The sequence below is a fragment of the Leucoraja erinacea genome, chromosome 14 (assembly GCF_028641065.1).
Source record: "Leucoraja erinacea ecotype New England chromosome 14, Leri_hhj_1, whole genome shotgun sequence".
In the NCBI taxonomy this organism is placed as follows: Eukaryota; Metazoa; Chordata; class Chondrichthyes; order Rajiformes; family Rajidae; genus Leucoraja; species Leucoraja erinaceus.
Genome location: NC_073390.1, coordinates 3062265 through 3082108, shown reverse-complemented (window position 1 = coordinate 3082108; position 19844 = coordinate 3062265). Strand labels below are relative to the sequence as shown.

The 19844-nt window shown below is 43.5% G+C and overlaps 1 protein-coding gene across 2 annotated transcripts in view; it reads right to left on the bottom strand.

Moving 5' to 3' along the window:
• The window catches only part of lamp3 (lysosomal associated membrane protein 3), a 43153-nt gene that overhangs the window by 16150 nt on the left and 7159 nt on the right, over positions 1–19844 (bottom strand). The window contains exons 3-6 of one of the 2 annotated variants that reach the window (XM_055645383.1): positions 14123–14239; positions 12096–12156; positions 6494–6667; positions 3300–4113 (exon numbers count right to left, since the gene is read on the bottom strand). In XM_055645383.1, the coding sequence (XP_055501358.1) occupies positions 3974–4113; positions 6494–6667; positions 12096–12156; positions 14123–14239 (492 nt within the window). In that variant the 3' untranslated portion in view covers positions 3300–3973. Of the gene's footprint in view, positions 1–3299; positions 4114–6493; positions 6668–12095; positions 12157–14122; positions 14240–19844 lie in introns of those variants that run through there. The other variant, XM_055645384.1, reaches the window with a different exon arrangement.

Here is a 19844-nt window from a genome sequence, read left to right as displayed (position 1 = left end):
GCTTCCTGTCTCTAGCATGTCCAATCCCTTAATAATCTTATGTTTCAATAAGATACCCTCTCATCCTTCTAAATTCCAGAGTATACAAGCCCAGCCGTTCCATTCTCTCAGCGTATGACAGTCCTGCCATCCCGGGAATTAACCGTGTGAACCTGTGCTGCACTCTCTCAATAGCAAGAATATCCTTCCTCAAATTTGGAGACCAAAACTGCACACAATACTCCAGGTGTGGTCTCAATAGAGCCTTGTACAACTGCAGAAGGACCTCTTTGCTCCTAAACTCAACTCCTCTTGTTATGAAGGGCAACATACCATTCGCTTTCTTCACTGCCCGCTGTACCTGCATGCTTACTTTCATTGACTGATGAACAAGGACCCCCAGATCCCGTTGTCCTTCCCCTTTTCCCAACTTGATACCATTTAGATAATAACGTTCCTTCCTGTTTTTGCTACCAGTGGATAACCTCACATTTATCCCCATTAAACTGCATCTGCCATGCATCTGCCCACTCACGCAACCTGTCCAAGTCACTCTGTATTCTCATAGCATCCTCCTCACAGTTCCCACTGCCACCCAGCTTTGTGTCGTCTACAAAATTGCTAAAGTTACTTAAATCATTAATATATATTGTAAATAACTGCGGTCCCAGCACCGAGCCTTGAGGTACCCCACAAGTCATTGCCTGCCATTCTGAAAGTGACCCGTTAATCCCTCCTCTGTTTCCTGTCTGCCAACCAATTTTCTCTACCCCCAATACCATGTGCCCTAATTCTATCCGCTAATCTCCAAAGTTGGACTTTACCAAATGCTTTCTGAAAGTCCAGGTACACTACAACCTTGTCCATTTTCCTAGTAACACTCTCAAAAAAATGCTAGAAGCATGATAGTCAAGGATACTTAAGAGATAATATATATAATCATCTGAATAAACAGGATCTGATTAGGAACAGTCAACATGGATTTGTGCCTGGAAGGTCATGTTTGACCTGTTTGTCATGTCATGTTTGACTAATCCTCTTTTGAAGAGGTTACTAGGGAAATTGATAAGGGTAAAGCAGTGGATGTTGTCTATATGGACTTCAATAAGGCCTTTGACAAGGTTCCACATGGAAGGTTGGTTAAGAAGGTTCAATTGTTGGGTATTAATGGTGGAGTAGCAAGATGGATTCAACAGTGGCTGAATGGGAGATACCGGAGAGTAATGGTGGATAACTGTTTGTCAGGTTGGAGGCCAGTGACTAGTGGGGTGCCACAGGGATCTGTGTTGGGTCCACTGTTGTTTGTCATGTACATCAATGATCTGGATGATGGTGTGGTAAACTGGATTAGTAAGTATGCAGATGATACTAAGATAGGTGATGTTGTGGATAATGAAGTAGATTTTCAAAGTCTACAGAGAGATTTAGGCCATTTGGAAGAGCGGGCTGAAAGATGGCAGATGGAGTTTAATGCTGATAAGTGTGAGGTGCTACATCTTGGCAGGACAAATCAAAATAGGACGTAGATGGTAGTGAATTGAAGAATGCATTTGAACAGAGGGATCTAGGAATAACTGTGCATAGGTCCCTGAAGGTAGAATCTCATGTAGATAGGGTGGTAAAGGAAGCTTTTGGTGTGTTGGCCATTATAAATCAGAGCATTGAGTATAGAAGTTGGGATGTAATGTTAAAATTGTACAAGGCATTGGTGAGGCCAATTCTGGAGTGTGGTGTACTATTTTGGTCGCCAAATTATAGGAAAGATGTCAATAAAATAGAGAGAGTACAGAGGAGATTTACTAGAATGTTGCTTGGGTTTCAGCACCCAAGTTACAGAGAAAGTTTGAACAAGTTAGGTCTTTATTCTTTGGAGCGCAGAAGGGGGACTTGATAGAGGTCTTTAAAATGATGAGAGGGATAGACAGAGTTGATGTGGATAAGCTTTTTCCATTGAGTGTAGGTAAGATTCAAACAAGAGGACATGATTTGAGAATTAAGGGACAAAAGTTTAGGGGTAACATGAGGGGGAACTTCTTTACTCAGAGAGTGGTGGCTGTGTGGAATGAGCTTCCAGTGGAAGTGGTGGAGGCAGGTTCGATTTTATCATTTAAAAATAAATTGGATAGGTATATGGACGGGAAAGGAATGGAGGGTTATGGTCTGAGTGCAGGTAGATGGGACTAGGTGAGAGCCAGTGTTCGGCATGGACTAGAAGGGCCGAGATGGCCTGTTTCCGTGCCGTAATTGTTATATGGTTATTTCCCCTTCGTAAATCCATACTGATTCAGACCGATCCTGTTACTGCTATCCAAATGTGCCACTATTTCATCTTTTATGATTGACTCCAGCATCTTCCCCACCACCAATGTCTGGATAACTGGTCTATAATTCCGTTTTCTCTCTCCCTCCTTCAAAAGTGGGATTACATTAGCTACCCTCCAATCCACAGGAACAGATCCAGAATCTATAGAACATTGGGAAATGATCACCAATGCATCCACGATTTCTAGAGCCACTTCCTTAAGTACCCTGGGATGCAGACCATCAGGCCCAGGGGATTTATCAGCCTTCAGGCCCATCAGCCTATCCAACACCATTTACTGCCTAATGTGGCTTTCCTTCAGTTCCTCCTCTGGCTCCATCAGGAAGATTGTTGGCTAGAAGGAGAGGCTAGACAAACATGGATTGTTTTGTTCTGCTGCTGAGGTTGATAGAAATAGAACCTCATGAGACTAGGGTAGGTAGTCAGAAAATCTGTAACTGCTTTTTGCTAGCATTCTGAAAAATACACTTAATTCAGCAATCGTTAACAGGATGTTTTGCAAAACTAGATAGTTTCTAACAAAGAGGTGTTGAGAGAAAAACAAAATCATTAGCTACAGTTTCAAACAAATTCTAATGGTTATTTTTTTTTTAAAGGAAGACAATAAGAGCAGATTTATATAGACTTCTGTCATCCCATGTAAAATCTACTTTTACAAATTTAAAGCTAATCTGGATGTGTATTTTCTCTCCTAAAGCAAGTAGCCATGGGTGGAGAGTCTGTACGAAAAATTGCACGATTGTTATCTATCCTAATCAATAAGCCATTTAGAAGTCTGGACCGAAGTATTAATGGGGATTATCATCTCAGTTTACAATAGATATTTTGGTTACAGACTTCTGTGAAAGCACATTTTTCATTTTAGAGGCATGTGTTCTGAAATAGTTTCATTAACTCGATTAAAAAAATAAATAAATAAAGTTAAAAAAAAAAAAAAAATCACTAAACTTGAGCACTAAAGAGGATTGAGGAATATGACGACAATGAGGAAATAGAATTTGTGTAACAGTTTAATGAGCAGATCGATTCAGCTTCAAGTCTTCTTGATTGCAATTATACGCGTTTGCCCCTTCAAGAAGCAAGTTCCTTGTTGGTACTGAAGCATTTACAAGATGCTAAAATAAAAGCAATCATTTAACCTAAACAGTTGGTTTACGACCCACAGGAGAATATTAAAAAAAACAAAGCACTTTATTATACTGGCCATGTCACTTTGTATTTATTACTCTATCAAGCCTGTGCCATTTAGAAAGTCATCTTATACATTTCTCCCTCCCAAATGTCAACAGCATATCAATATTACATCAGCAAAGTATGTCAGTTCTTAATACATCAAGTATAAGAATATGCAAATACATAAATTGGCCATCCTAATTTTTTTCATAAACTGGTGGTAAAAAACTTTATTCAAATAGATATACAAATATGGATATATTTATGCAAATATCAGCATACATTCCAACACAGTTGCTGCCAAAAACCCCAATTGCATATCTGCCCACAGCTGAAATCATGGAACCATTTAAAGACAAAAATGCCCTAATTACTACAATACTGGCGAACAGAAAAGCCAATTGAAAGAAAGTTACAAGTGCTGCAGATCAAAAGGGAGAATGCCATTGGTAGAATCTCTTCCACAGTGTTTGTGCTTGGGAAAAAAAAAAATCAGTTTTATACTGCTTCATATCCTTCAGATGTCTTTCTTCTATCAACTGTATAGATAACAACCACAGTTAGGACCAATCCTGTCAAACCGATTCCCACTAACACTGGAAGTACTTTACTCTCGGCATCTGCTGCACATTTTCCTTCTAAAAGCAGAGTCAGAAATCAGCCATTAGGAATAATTAGTCAATTCAAGTCAGGCATATTCTGGAAATCATGAAAAAGAATGATGCAAGGATTGCTCAAGTCTCCACTGCAATGTGGTCCATTTGACACTTGCAAAAATAACAAATTCACCAATGCCTCAACATGTTCCAGGTAACAAAAGCAAGTTACAGAATAGAGGTAAAATAATCAGAAGGTTGCCTTTCAAGTACTTTAAGATAAAATGTAAATTGCCTTTTAATACAAAAACAGCTTAGAGTTCCAGACGATCGGCCTAGTTTTAAATCGATCGTTCCTAGGTAGATGTCTAACATGCCATCAAACCTATTCTACCCAAGCCAACTTCCAGTTAAGCAATCATTGTCCCATTTCCCCCCTTATTCAACTGCAAAGAATTTTGCCACTTTGTCCAATTTATTGGGAATTGTCAAATTATAGTAATGAATCGGAGATGGAGAGGGAAACTGGAGCACTGCAGCAAATTCCCACATCATATTAAACCCAGATCCCCGCTACATCACAACCTTTAACATTTACAAACATATCCAGTAATGTTGCCAAGCACCACGTTTGACTTGCTCCTGGCCACTGACTGACAGTAACTATGCAACTACGCAGCAGCACCTTTACTTCCTGAGGAGGCTCAAGAAAGCTCACCTGTCCCCCCCAGATCCTGACCAACTTTTACCGCTGTACCATCGAAAGCATCCTGACCACCTGCTTCACGGTATGGTACAGCAGTTGCACCGTAGTGGACAGGAAGGCACTACAACGGGTGGTGAAAACCGCGCAGTACATCATCGGTGCCCCGCTCCCTGCCATGGATGCCCTCCACCGAAAACGGTGTCTGAGACGGGCCGGGAAGATCATTAAAGACCCCTCCCACCCCAACCATGGACTGTTTGCCCTCCTCCCATCAGGGAGGCGGTACAGGAGCCTCAGGTCTCGTACCAGTAGGATGAGGAACAGCTTCTACAATAATACCATCACATTGCTGAACTCGGAGTCCCGCCGATAGACTTCTCCAGTCTCTCCGTCCACATTGTTCAATTATAGTTTGATTATTCTGTATTTTTATTTTTATTTCTATATTGCACTATACTACGGACTGACGCTAAACTGCATTTCGTTGTACCCATACTCGTATTTGTGCAATGACATTAAAGTTGAATTGAATTGAATTGAATTGAGTTAAAGATTTATTCATGGGCATCAGGGACCTGTGTAAAGTAGACATTCCACAGCTATTTTACCCAGAAGTTAACTTAGCCATAAACACTAGACAAACCTTAAATTTTGATAGGTTCAATCTTGATTAACATCACCTCGTTGGATGCAATTAAGTTAGAATTTTGATATTTAGTGTTGTGAAGTTTGGAAAAGTTATGGACAACTTTGGATTTCAGAAGTTAACTGTGCATGTACATCTGTTCAAACCACTGTCCAACTAGTGCAAATGACGACAATTATACAATTTTTAAAAAACACGTATAGAAAACAAGAGCTCAAATAGGTTCTGACTGGGCATGTAATTCTAACACTAAATGGCACCTGAATTTTTTCCTCCCCCAACTCTAAATAAAATGGGGGTACATTTAAATGTTTTTTCCCCCCAATGCAAGCTTTGTTTGGCAAGAGGGATAACCGCAAGTAGTAAACTCAGAAGAATTATCACAGAAGTATTCGAGCAAGTGCATTCTTATCTGCCCAAGGTCTTGGGTCACCTCAAGACAAATTTGCCCCATTATGAAAATGAGCAGACCAGAACTTCTGCAATCCTTTGCACCAGACTTTGGTCCTTTTCACAAGCCCAAAAAATTCAACATTGATGGAGCTCAATATTTTTTTTTCTTCAGCTTATCAAATACATTTACATTCAGTTTTATTGCAGTACAAGGACACTAATTAAAAAGGTAATGTAGCAATTTGTGCAAGTATCAAAGGATCAGAAAGTGGTAGTAATCTTTAAAAAAAATCAGTTACTCAAATTGTAAGCACTAACATATTATCAGTAATTATAAATTAGTTCCTTATAAAAATACAAGGGATACATTTATGATAAAACTGGATATATTTCATGTTTAGAAACATACAACGGAATGAATAGCAATTCAAGTATAATTTGCATTCTGACAATGGAGCAGATAGTGCTGGTGATAAACTTTAAGGATAGGAATATCTTTTTTCTTACTAATCAAAAGTACCTCAGCTTTAATATACTATTTCATGAAAGTAGTCAACAGAATGAAGTTGAACTAGTTTTTCCTCAGTGAAAACATCTTCAAAGGAAAATTGAGGGAGTAAAATTCATAAAAACATTTTAACAATTTCCTGCCTAAAAAGGTTAGATTAGAATCTTACCTTTACCAAATGTTCCACCGGGGATGTTGAATGCCTGGAGCTGAGTATCAATCAACAAAACTTGCAAAGTATTAGTTGAAAACGCCACAACCTGCTTGCTTTTGCATTTGTACGAGTGGCCGAGTTTAGTATGAAACAGCTTCATATTCTTTATAATTCCTGTATAAGTATTCCCTGCAAAACAAGAATACCAAAACAATTATTGCCCAGAACTGGAAGTGATACATGTTGTAATTGCAGCACAGTCACTGCTTGAAGTCCAGAGATCAAATTTCAACAATCATGCACATAAAGCGCAGAACATTTTAGTAGCAATTCTGCTTGCACTACAAATAGAATTTAATTTGGGATTAATGTGTACACACTACAAATGTTTAGCACAAGAGAATTTCTACATCCAACACATTTCCCCCACGTGTTAAAGTAGAAGAATTTTAAATAATGTCCTGAATGGTGACTGGAAATGTAGTTTCAACAGTGAAGCTAGTCAGATACATGGTTGACTAATTTTAGGGTGTTTAGCTTAGTCTATTGTTCACGTGTAGCGAGGTACAGTGAAAAGCTTTTGTTGCATGCTATCCAGTCAGTAGAAAGACTATACATTACGGTGGAGCCATTTCCAATGTATAGATACAAGATAAGGGAATAACATTTAGTGCAAGGTCAAGCCAGCAAAATCCGATCAAGGATAGTGCAAAGGTCACCAAAGGGGTATAGGGTGATTTCACGACAGGTTACTGGAGTGTAGATACACATTTCATCAATAAAGATAAAAAAGTCAATAATGCCTCACTTTTGATGAAATGCAGCGAGCAAACGCTATAATTCCCGATATTTTGGATCTTTAAATCTCCATGGCAAATGTCCGATAAACATTTCCGCTGGATTTACACCTTCAGCTCCCTCTTGAATTTACCTTAGTTTCTATCTTTTTTTTTGGACTGTAAATTTAGGTAGCTGTGCCTCACGGTCACCCCGACTGGCACAGTAAATTGCAGCTCAAAAACTGGCCGTTTTCGATGTTTTTAACGGGTGTGAAAGTGCGTGTTTTCCCATTCACTAACATGTACCGGATGTATAGCATGTACTCCACTTCAGATTTTCGGTCACGTGGGTGCGGATCTACGCTCCAGTGACCTTTCGTGAAATCACCCTATATAGTAGATCAGCTCTCCGGCTGTGGTAGGATGATGAAATGTTGCTGTAGGAATAGATATTTAAGAATGTGGAGCAATTGTAATGAGTTGCAGCTTTGTGGGTTAATTAGCTTCTGTAATTTGTACTTGGTGTAGTAATGAACTAGTGTACGGGTGATCACTGGTTGATGTGGGCTGAAGGACTCTTTCCACACAGTATATTGAGACCAATTTTCCAGTTATATTTAAATACTAATAAGAGCACAGATGTGAACACATTTTACTAAATAGTTAAATGATAGTCAAGCTCCAATGATATTAATAAGGGGACAGAAGTAAAACGAGAGAAGGAAAACAAGAGGTACAACCCCGGGTGTTGTACCTCTTGTGAACAGGTCCACCCGCTTAGAAGCTGACGGGACAGAAGACGTTATCACACTGAGCGGCGGACTGTTTGCGAAGCAAAAAGGGCTGTTGAGCCAAAACCAAAGAGGCCAACGTCAGGCAACGCCATTGTAGTTGGAGACTCCATTGCGAGAGGTACGGACAGGGATTTCTGCGGCAACAGACGGGATGCAGGGATGGTGTGCTGCCTTCCTGGTGCCAGAATCCAGGGTGTCACGGACAGAGTGCAGAAAATCCTCAAGGGCGAAGGTGAACATCCGGAAGTGGTAATGCATATCGGCACAAATGATGTCGGAAAGAAGGGGGTGAATATTCTGCAGCATGACTTTAGAGAGCTCGGAAAAATGCTGAAAAGCAGGACCTCCAGGGTTGTTATCTCCGGTTTGCTTCCAGTTCCTCATGCTGGCGAGAGCAGGAACAGGGAGATACGGGACCTGAACGTGTGGCTGAGGAACTGGTGCAGGAGGCAGGGATTTAGATTCTTAGATCACTGGGATCTCAGATTCAGATTCAGATTCAATTTTAATTGTCATTGTCAGTGTACAGTACAGAGACAACGAAATGCATTTAGCATCTCCCTTGAAGAGCGACATAGCAAACGATTTGAATAAAAAAAAAAAAAAAATAAGTGTCCGGGGGGGGGGGGGGTGATTGGCAGTCACCGAGGTACGTTGTTGAGGTAGAGTGACAGCCGCCGGAAAGAAGCTGTTCCTCGACCTGCTGGTTCGGCAACGGAGAGACCTGTAGCGCCTCCCGGATGGTAGGAGGGTAAACAGTCCATGGTTGGGGTGAGAGCAGTCCTTGGCGATGCTGAGCGCCCTCCGCAGACAGCGCTTGCTTTGGACAGACTCAATGGAGGGGAGCGTGGAACCGGTGATGCGTTGGGCAATTTTCACCACCCTCTGCAATGCCTTCCGGTCGGAGACAGAGCAGTTGCCATACCATACTGTGATGCAGTTGGTAAGGATGCTCTCGATGGTGCAGCGGTAGAAGTTCACCAGGATCTGAGGAGACAGATGGACCTTCTTCAGTCTCCTCAGGAAGAAGAGACGCTGATGAGCCTTCTTGATCAGAGTAGAGGTATTGTGGGTCCAAGAGAGGTCATCGGAGATGTTGACTCCCAGGAACCTGAAGCTAGAAACACGTTCCACCTCCGTCCCGTTAATGTGGATGGGGGTGTGCGTGCCACCTCTGGACTTCCTGAAGTCTACAATGAGCTCCTTGGTCTTCTTGGAGTTAAGGGCCAGGTTGTTGTCAGCGCAGCATGCTGCTAGGAGCTGGACCTCCTCCATATAGGCCGACTCATCGTTGTTGCTGATGAGGCCAATCACCGTTGTATCATCTGCATACTTGATGATGGTGTTAGTACCATGTACAGGTGTGCAGTCATAGGTGAAGAGGGAGTAGAGGAGGGGGCTCAGCACACAGCCCTGAGGAACGCCGGTGTTCAGGGTGAGGGTTGAAGAGGTGTGCTTGTCTAACCTCACAGACTGGGGTCTGTTGGTTAGAAAGTCCAGTATCCAGTTTCCGAGGGAGGGGTCGATGCCCAGGTTACTGGGATCACTGGGATCTGTTTTGGAGTAAGGGGGATCTGTACAAAAGGGACGGATTGCATCTTAACAGGTGGGGGACCAGCTGGCAGGCAGGTTTGCCACTGCTACACGGGTGGCTTTAAAACTGAATAAGGGGGGTGGGGTGTGAAATGGGATAGTGGAGGACGGAGTTAAAGGGAAAGAGAGTATAGGGATGGTTAATGACCCCAGAATTAATGGGAAAGGAAGCTCACAAAGGGAGAGGACAGTATGGCCAAGTGTAATAGGGATCAATGTGAAAGGTGAGATGCGTAAGGAATTAAAAGTATTGTATATGAATGTGTGAAGTATAAGAAGTAAAGTAGATGAGCTTGAGGCTCAGTTAGAGGTTGGTAGATATGACATTGTGGGGATTACTGAGACGTGGCTGCAGGAGGATGGGGCCTGGGAACTTAATATTCATGGTTATACATCCTATAGAAAGGACAGGCAGGTGGGCAGAGGAGGGGGGGGGGGGGGGGGGGGGGGGGGGGGGGGGGGGGGGGGTAAAGCTCTACTGGTGAGGGATGTAAATCAGTCCCTTGCGAGGGAAGACATTGGGACTGACGAGGTAGAGTCACTGTGGATTGAGTTGAGGATTTGTAAAGGCAAGAAGACACTAATTGGTGTTATGTACAGATCCCCAAATAGTAGCCTGGATGTAGGGTGTAAGTTGCAGCAAGAGTTAAAACTGGCATGTAACAAAGGTAATGCCACTGTGGTGATGGGGGATTTCAATATGCAGGTAGACACGGAAAATCAGGTTGGTTCAGAACCCCAAGAAAGAGAGTTTGTAGAATGCTTCCGAGATGGATTCTTAGAGCAGCTTGTAATGGAGCTGACCAGAGAAAAGGCAATTCTGGATTTAGTTTTGTCCAATGAACCAGATATGATAAGAGAACTCGAGGTAAAGGAACCGCTTGGAGGTAGTGATCATAATATGATTAGTTTTAATCTGCAATTTGAGAAGGAGAACGTTAAATCGGAAGTGGCAGTGATTCTGTTGAACAAAGGGGACTATGAAGGCATGAGAGGGGTGCTGGCCAAGGTAGACTGGAAAGGGATCCTAGCAGGAATGACGGTGGAACAGCAATGGCAGGAATTTCCGGGCATAATCCGGGAGACGCAGGATCATTTCATTCAAAAAAGGAAGAAAGATTCTAAGGGGAGTAGGAGGCAACCGTGGCTGACAAGAGAAGTTAGGGATAGAATAAAACTAAAAGAAAAGATGTATAACACAGCAAAGAGTAGCCAGAAGCCAGAGGATTGGGAAACTTTCATAGGACAACAGAAGGAAACAAAACGGGCAATACGGGCTGAAAAGATGAAGTACGAGGGGAAGCTGGCCAGGAATAGAAAGAAGGACAGTAAAAGTTTATTTCGATATGTTAAGGGAAAAAGAGTAGCAAAGTCAAATGTGGGTCCCTTGAAGGCAGACACGGGTGAAATTATTATGGGCAACAAGAAAATGGCAGAAGAGTTGAATAGGTAGTTTCGATCTGTCTTCACTAAGGAAGACACAAACAATCTCCCAGATATACTGGAGCACAGAGGATCTAAGGGGGTAGAGGAACTGAAATAAATTTTCATTAGGCGAGAAATATTATTGGGTAGGCTAATGGGACTGAAGGATGATAAATCCCCTGGGCCCGATGGTCTGCATCCCAGGGTCCTCAGGAGGCTCTAGAAATAGTGGACGCATTGGTGATCATTTTCCAATGTTCAATAGATTCAGGATCAGTTCCTGTGGATTGAAGGATAGCTAATGTTACACTTTTCAAGAAAGGAGCAAGAGTGAAAACGGGGAATTACAGACCAGTTAGCCTGACTTCGGTGGTGGGAAAGATGGTGGAGTCAATTATTAAAGAGGTAATAATGAGGCATTTGGATAGCAGTAAAATGATTAGTCCAAGTCAACATGGATTTATGAAAGGGAAATCATGCTTGACTAATCTTCTGGAATTTGAGGATGTGCCTTTGATAAGATCCCGCAGGGGAGACTGGTGACTAAAATTAGAGCGCATGGTATTGGGCGTAGGGTGTTGACATGGATAGAAAATTGGTTGGCAGACCGGAAACAAAGAGTAGGAGTGAACGGGTCCTTTTCAGAATGGCAGGCAGTGGCGAGTGGAGTGCCAGAAGGCTCGGTGTTGGGGCCGCAACTGTTTACCATATATATTAATGATTTGGAAGAGGGAATTAGGAGCCACACTAGCAGGTTTGCGGATGACAAAGCTGGGTGGCAGTGTGAACTGTGAAGAGGGTGTTTGGAGGTTTCAGGGTGACCTGGACAGGTTGAGTGAGTGGGCAGATGCGTGGCAGATGCAGTATAATATAGATAAATGTGAGGTTATCCATTTTGGCGGCAAAAACAAGGGGGCAGATTATTATCTATATATACAGAGCATGGAATTAACTTCAAAGTAATGAAAACCAAAATCTTGTTTCAAATTTTCAACTTTCAGTCGTGTGAAAAAGTATTCAATTTACCCAGGTTGTTCATGGAATGCAGGGTAGCACTTATTTCACTGATGTAATAATTGTTTCCATCCTGCAAGAAAAAGGTTATTGAAGTTACCTGAAAATTTACCACAAAAGCTCACTTACAGGGACAATTACATCTGTAGAACCAGCATTCACTTGTTGATCTTCCTAGTGGGTATAGGCCTCACACAATAACTATATGGGTTTCGCATGTTAGTCCCTGCAGTTGGAGCATGGCATGGCATACAATGGAATGATAACAAGTAATGTACAATGCTATTGTAGCAAAAGAACTTCAGTTGAAGAAGTTGGTCTCATAATTTGAGAAAGGACATTATTGCTATTGAGGGAGTGCTGCGTAGGTTCACCAGGTTAATTCCCGGGATGGTAGGACTGATGTATGATAAAAGAATGGGTCGACTGGGCTTGTATTCACTGGAATTTAGGATGAGAGGGAATCTTATAGAAACATAACATTCTTAAAGTATTGGACAGGTTAGATGCAGGAAAAATGTTCCCGATTTTGGGAGTCCACAACCAGGGGTCACAGTTAAGAATAAGGGGTAAACCATTTAGGACTGAGAGGAGGAAAAACCTATTCACCCAGAGAGTTGTGAAACTGTGGAATTCTGTCACAGAAGGCAGTGGATGCCAATTTACTGGATATCTTCAAGAGCGTTAGATCTAGCTCTTAGGGCTAAAGGAATCAAGGTATATGGGGGAAAAAGCAGGAACGGGTTTGTTGATTCTGAATGATCAGCCATGATCATATTGATTGGCAGTGCTGGCTCAAAGGGCCGAATGGCCTAGTCCTGCAAATATTTTTCTATGAACAATCTGTGTGAGCTCTTTGCTGGAACTGTTGAAGCCACGACCTGCACTACAAAGCCAGCCATCCAAGTACAGATAGACAGGGGGCGTAACTGAAGCTTGCATCTTCAATTTGTCTTTTCTAATGAAAACCTATTTATTTGCAATCTTAAAAGTAATTTATCCCCAATACTTCTTGCACAAAAATCATTATAACTGATAGAGATCAAACTAGTACCAGTCCCTTGATGCATACTTGTTTGGATTAATTATATCATTCAATTTTCACATCTACCTCTGCCAATAGGTACTCCCCAGCAGAATGTTTAAAAAACAAAAACAGATACAAAATCAACAGACACAAAAAGTTGGAGTAACTCAACAGGTTTGGCAGCATCTCTGGAGATACGAAATAGGAGACGTTTCGGATCAAGAACTTTCTTCAGACCAGAAATGTCACATTCCTTTTCTCCAGAGATGCTGCCTGTCCCGCTGAGTTATTCCAGCTTTGTGTCCATCTTCAGTGTAAACCAGCATCTGCAGTTCCTTCCTATACAAAAACAACTGCCAGTTGCTCAGATGCTTTAATCATGGCGATATAGATGTTTTTCCAGCCCATCCTTTGCAATTGAGTCTGAAGAAGGGTCACTCATTTCTTCTCTCCAGAGATGCTGCCTGTCCCGCTGAGTTACTCCAGCTTTTTGTGTCTATCTTTCTTTGTAATTGGCATTGGATTCTGTGCTGCTACCACTTTATAAATTAGTGACCATTAAAATGAACTTATCACAATGTGTCATTTCAAATCACTGGCCAACAAGTGCACACATCAGTAATTTGATCTTTAGGAAGTGTGCAAGATGCCATAGAAACAAAAGTTATTTCTTCAAAGTGGATGCCAGTACAAAACAAGTTTAAAAATATATTTTAAAAGTGTCAAAAACTAATCTAACCTGCATCAGCACACTAGCTAGTCTCCAAAGTTTAGTGTATTTAAAAATCAGATTTAAATTTTACTTCAAGTTATCAATTCACAGTTAATTAATCTGTCAGCAAATTTTAAAATGGTAGAAATCATTAAAAGATAATAATACCCAAATGTATTAAACATTAAAAGCATCTTTTCTCCCAAGTCCATATGGATCAACGCTTCATTGAGTCAGCTAACCACTGTTCATTTGTACCCACTCACACTAGTATGCATTAGACGACATGAACTCACTCACCTGCCCAAAGGTGAAGTATAAAAATCCACCTTCAAAATTTAAATTGATCCAGGGAGCAACATTGCCACATTTCCCCGAAGACACAGTTGTCACAGGCCGAATATTGAAATACATGTTCTGTGTAAAAGAAAATTGCAGTTCAACTCTTTCATTAGTATTTAAAACAAATCCTATTTAAAACAGCTTGAACATTAAAAACTGTTAAACAAATTCCAAAAGAAAAAAATGTTTTCAGGTATTCAACAACTCACCTATAGTTACATGTAAGTTTTGGGTACGAATTGATCTGAGATGGGAAGCCTTCACAGGTTTCCGTTAAAGTGTATGCCTAGATGCTGATTACAGCCCTGGTTCTTTGACGAGAGTTTTTGGCCACAGAGCAAGCAACCAGGCCCAGGGTCCCGTGTCTTGCGTTTGCCCCAGTGTGCCCCAGGTTCTCATCGTGCAACACTTCATATTCCACATGTATTCATAATGTATTTTTGTTTATTGGTTTAATCCATGACGGAGTCTCTGGTCACCCCCTGACGAATTCAATCATGCTACATGTTTGATCATTAGAAACATAGAAAATAGGTGCAGGAGTAGGCCATTCTTCCTTAAGCCAGCAACGCCATTCAATAGGATCATGGCTGGACATCCAGAATCAATACCCTGATCCTGCTTTCTCCCCATATCCCTCGATTCCATTCGCCCCAAGAGCAATATCTCTCTTGAAAACATCCAGTAAATTGACCTCCACTGCCTTCTGTGGCAGAGAATTCCACATATTTACATCTCTCTGGGTGAAAAGGTTTTTCCTCATCTCAGTCCTAAATGGCTTACCCCTTATTCTTCAACAGTGACCCCAGGTTCTGAACTCCCCAACATCAGGAACATGTTTCCTGCCTCTAGCGTGTCCAAACCCTGAACAATCTTATACGTTTCAATGAGATCCCCCTCATCCTTCTAAACTCCAGAGTGTACAAGCCCAGCTGCTCCATTCTCTCAGCATATGACAGTCCTGCCATCCCAGGAATTAACCTTGTAAACCTACGCTGCACTCCCTCAATAGCAAGAATATCCTTCCTCAAATTAGGAGACCAAAACCACACACAATACTCCAGGTGTGTGGTCTCACTAGGGCTCTGTACAACTGTAGAAGGACCTCTTTGCTCCTATACTCGAATCCTCTTGTTATAAAGGCCAACATGCCAAAATTCCAGTGAATACAAGCCCAGTCGACTCATTCGTTCCAGTTGATACATTAAAGGTGTTATTTCTACCCCTTCTTGGTATCATCCTTCAGTTCTCCTCCACTGACTCTGCTTAGTCTCAGTCAGTGTATGTGACTGGGAGTCTCACACTGCCAGCTCCACCAACATATAGTCCTACTGCTGTACACTTCAAACAAGGAACCTCCATAACAGTAGCATTGGGTACTGCTGCGCTTTCCCCAATTCTAACCATGCTACTCCCAACCCCTAATCTCACACCCCCTCCACCCTGCGGAATCCCCATTGAACCTAGCCCAAGCTCCCCATCACCCCTCTGCCGCCGCCGCCGCCCCCCCCCCCCCCCCCTTGCGTTTTTACCATTTCCCCACCCCCTCCAACCTCCCTCTTTCTGACGCAGAACAGTCAGTCCCCAGAGGCGTTAACTTTGTACCCCCACACATTCACCTCAATGAATTCCAGGCCCACCACAATGGAGAGCTCTTCTTCGGTCACCTCGGCTCCTTCTCCATGGTGAAGAGTCCTTCTTGCCCAGTGGCTTTGCCTTCTCCAGTCTCCGACATTCCTTCTTCTCATGCCCCTTATGTGCAGAGGCCACGTGCCAGCTCTCAGACACCTCCAACCTACCCTTCGAACACCAGGCCATCATTTCCCAGACTGTTGCCGATTTCATCACCTCTGGCGATCTACCCTCCAAACCAATCGTTCCCCAGCATGCACTGCCCACTTCCATCTCCTCCCCACAATCAGGGCCATCCTGGCAGACCCATAGTTTGTCTGCTCCCACCCCAATTAACTCATCTCCACTCCCTTGATTCCATCCTGTCCCCATGTCCAGTCCCTTCCGACCTACATCCAAGACACCTCACACACCCCGGCAACGCTTTAATGACTTCAGATTTCTAGGCTACTCATTGCCCCCTCATCTTCACCATAGACATCCAGTCCCTCTACACCTCCACCCTCCCTGCCCCCACCAGAATGGTCTTAAGGCTCTGTAGTTCTTCCTCATGGTAGAGGCCTACCCTCCAACATTCGCCTCTGCCTGGCACAACTTTTCCTCATTCTCCACAATTGATGCTTCTCACACTCCCCAAGCACAAGGTGTAGCTATGGGCATTCACTCATATGGGCTCAAGCAGAGTCTGCCTTTGTGTCGGTTATGTCAAACAGTCCTTGTTCCAAATGTACACTGGCACTGTCCCACAACTCTTTCTCCTCTTCATCAACGACTGCATTGGAGCTACCTCTTGCACCCATGCAGGGCTCGTTGATTTCATTAACTTCACACTTAACTTCCAACCCGCCCTCAAATTCACCTGGACCATTTCGGACATCTCTCTCCCCTTTTTTGATCTCCGACCCAACAATCAACTGACTACCAACGGCATGTTACCTGGACTACACCTCCTCCCACCCCATTCACAATTCCTCCATCTGCTCTCAGGGCGAGGCTTTCCATTCAAGGACATCCAAGATGTCTTCTTTCTTCAGTAAATGTGGTTTCCCCCCCCCAATAAAGCCACACAAAGGCTTGTCGGACGGCTCATCAGTCGGCTAGACCTGTAACGAGGCTCGTCGGCGCTCAGCCAAAGGCTTGGCAGATGGAGGGGCCGGGAGGGATCTGGAGACGGCAGACGCGAGGAGAGTGGGCCAGTAGGAGGGTGAACCGTGGCCTGTGTCACCAGCGGCTTCAGGTAGGTGCCCCCAGAGAGGCCAAACAGACTTTGAAGAGGTCTTTATTCTCTGGAGCGCAGAAGGTTAAGGGGGGGACCTGATAGAGGTCTTTAAAATGATGAGAGGGATAGACAGAGTTGATGTGGACAAGCTTTTCCCTTTGAGAATACGGAAGATTCAAACAAGAGGGACATGACTTCAGAATTAAGGGACAGAAGTTTAGGGGTAATATGAGGGGGAACTTCTTTACTCAGAGAGTGGTAGCGGTGTGGAATGAGCTTCCAGTGGAAGTGGTGGAGGCAGGTTCATTGGTATCATTTAAAAATAAATTGGATAGGCATATGGATGAGAAGGGAATGAAGGTTATGGTATGAGTGCAGCCAGGTGGGACTAAGGGGAAAACAAATTTGTTCGGCATGGACTTGTAGGGCCGAGATGGCCCGTTTCCGTGCTGTAATTGTTATATGGTTATATGGCACCAAAATGGCAGCACCCACGTGTAATACGTGCAAACTTCATTGCGCAGTTGATAAATTAAGCACTATTGATCATAGATCATCCTTCACATGCATATCCTATGTCCCCTGGCTCTGCTCTCACTCCCCCCAGATATAACAGAGTTCGCCTGGTCCTTATCTCTCAACTCACTAGCCTCTGCATCCAACACATCACCCTCCAACATTTCCAGCAACTCCAGTGTAATCCCATCACCCTTCACATCTTCATCTTCCACACAGACCGCTCCCTGTAAAATCCTTTGGTTCACTCGAAGGTAGACACAAAAGGCTGGTCTACAGCAGGTGAGGCAGCATCTCTGGAGAGAAGGAATGGCCGACGTTTCAGGTCGAGACTGTTCTTCCATCAAAACCACCCCCACCTGGGTAATTTCCCCTGCAACCACAAAGATGCAACACTCATCCTATACCTCATCTCCATCCCAGGACCTCAACAGTCCTTCCAAGTGCGATAGTGGTTCACATACACCTCCCCGAATCTCATCGACTGCATCTGGTTGTTCCCAATGTGGGCTTCTGTACATCCGTGAGGCCAAACGTAGACTCGGTCACCATTTCACCAAACACTTGTGCTTGGCCCGCCAAGGCCTGCAGGATCACCCAGTTTAGTTTAGATGAGAGATAGCGGGGAAACAGGCCTTTCTGCCCGAGTCCTCACCGACTAATGATCCCAGCACATTAACACTATCCTACACACACTAGGGGCAATTCACACTTATCCCAGGTCAATCAATAATAATAATATATTTTATTGTCATTGCACACAAGTGCAACGAGATTTGGTAACCTACAGACCCGAGTGTGCAAGGAAACCGTATATCTCAGAGAAAACCCACGGGGTTACGGGGAGAACATTAAAAACTCCGTACAGACAGTACCCGTAGTCAGGATCGAACCTGGGTCTCTGGCGCTGCAAGGTAGCAACTCTACCCATGCCACAGTGTGTGCTAACTATTTTAACTCCCCTTCCCATATGGACCACTGTCCTGGGCATCCTCCATTACCAGAGTGAGGTCACCTGTGAAGTGGAGGAACAGCATGTCATGTTCCGCTCAGGGAACTTACAATCCAGGGAACATCGAATTCTCCCAAGTTAGGTAACCGTTACAAAACACCACCCTCCCTCTTCTCCCCCATAATTCACCCCGACTGATCTTGCACCCACCTTTTCTTCTCTCCTTCACCTACATTACAACACAATTCGCACCTAATCAATCCTCTAGCTTCACATTTCAGCTCTCAAAAGACTTGGCTCACATCTTGCGTGTTCACCTCTCTCCTTTGTCCAACCATCTGCCTATCAACCACCCCCCCCCCCCCCCCCGTGCCAGTGTTCACCGATAACCTGCCATACTTTGTCCTGCCCCTCTACTCTTCTAGCTTTCTCCCCCCCCCCCCCCCCCCCCCCCACTTCTCATTACGAAGGTCCCAACCTAGAACATCACCGATCTATGTTCTACAAGGATGCTGCCTAATCCAATGAGTGAAGGGCCTGTCCCACTGTACGAGCTAATTCAAGAGTTCTCCCGAGTTTCCCCCGAATCGAACTCGGAGAATTACGGTAATAGCCGCTCGTAGGTACTCGGGGCTCTCGTGGACATTTTTCAACATGTCAGAGAAAACCCACGGGGTCACGGGGAGAACATAGAAACTCCGTACAGACAGTACCCATAGTCGGGATCGAACCTGGGTCTCTGGCGCTGCAAGGTAGCAACTCTACCCCTGCGCCACCGTGCGTGCTGAAAAATTTCACGAGTCTTCACGAGTTTGCAGCGTTTCCAGAGTACCTGCCGTTAGCGTTACGAGCCACTAAGAGTCCCAAGCTCTGACGTACCCGCTACGTACATTCTACGTGCTTACCAAGAGTTTGATTTATTTTTTTAAACTCGGGAGAGCTCTTGAATTAGCTCGTACAGTGGGACATGCCCTTTACTACGGCACTTTGTCTTTCCACACACACACACAGCCAGTCCTCGTTTAGGTACTATAACTTCATTTCTCAGGTACTAGGGTTTTAATAATTAATACAAGAACCATAGTAAACGCCAAATCATACCTTTGGATAGGCTAATTACCGCCATATCACAACCAACATGTTTTAGTCGAGATGGATCCACAAGTGCCAGCTGACAAAATGGACAAACTGAATAATAGGTTTGATTAGAACAAAAACGATTTCAGTCAATGGAAATATAAATCTGGCGATAACATTAATATAAAATCTCCACCCATTTTACAATAGTAGGAAGGCCAACTTTTCACTGGACTTTCATCACTTTCGTTTTATGGTGTTATTAAATTCTAGCACTACAATTT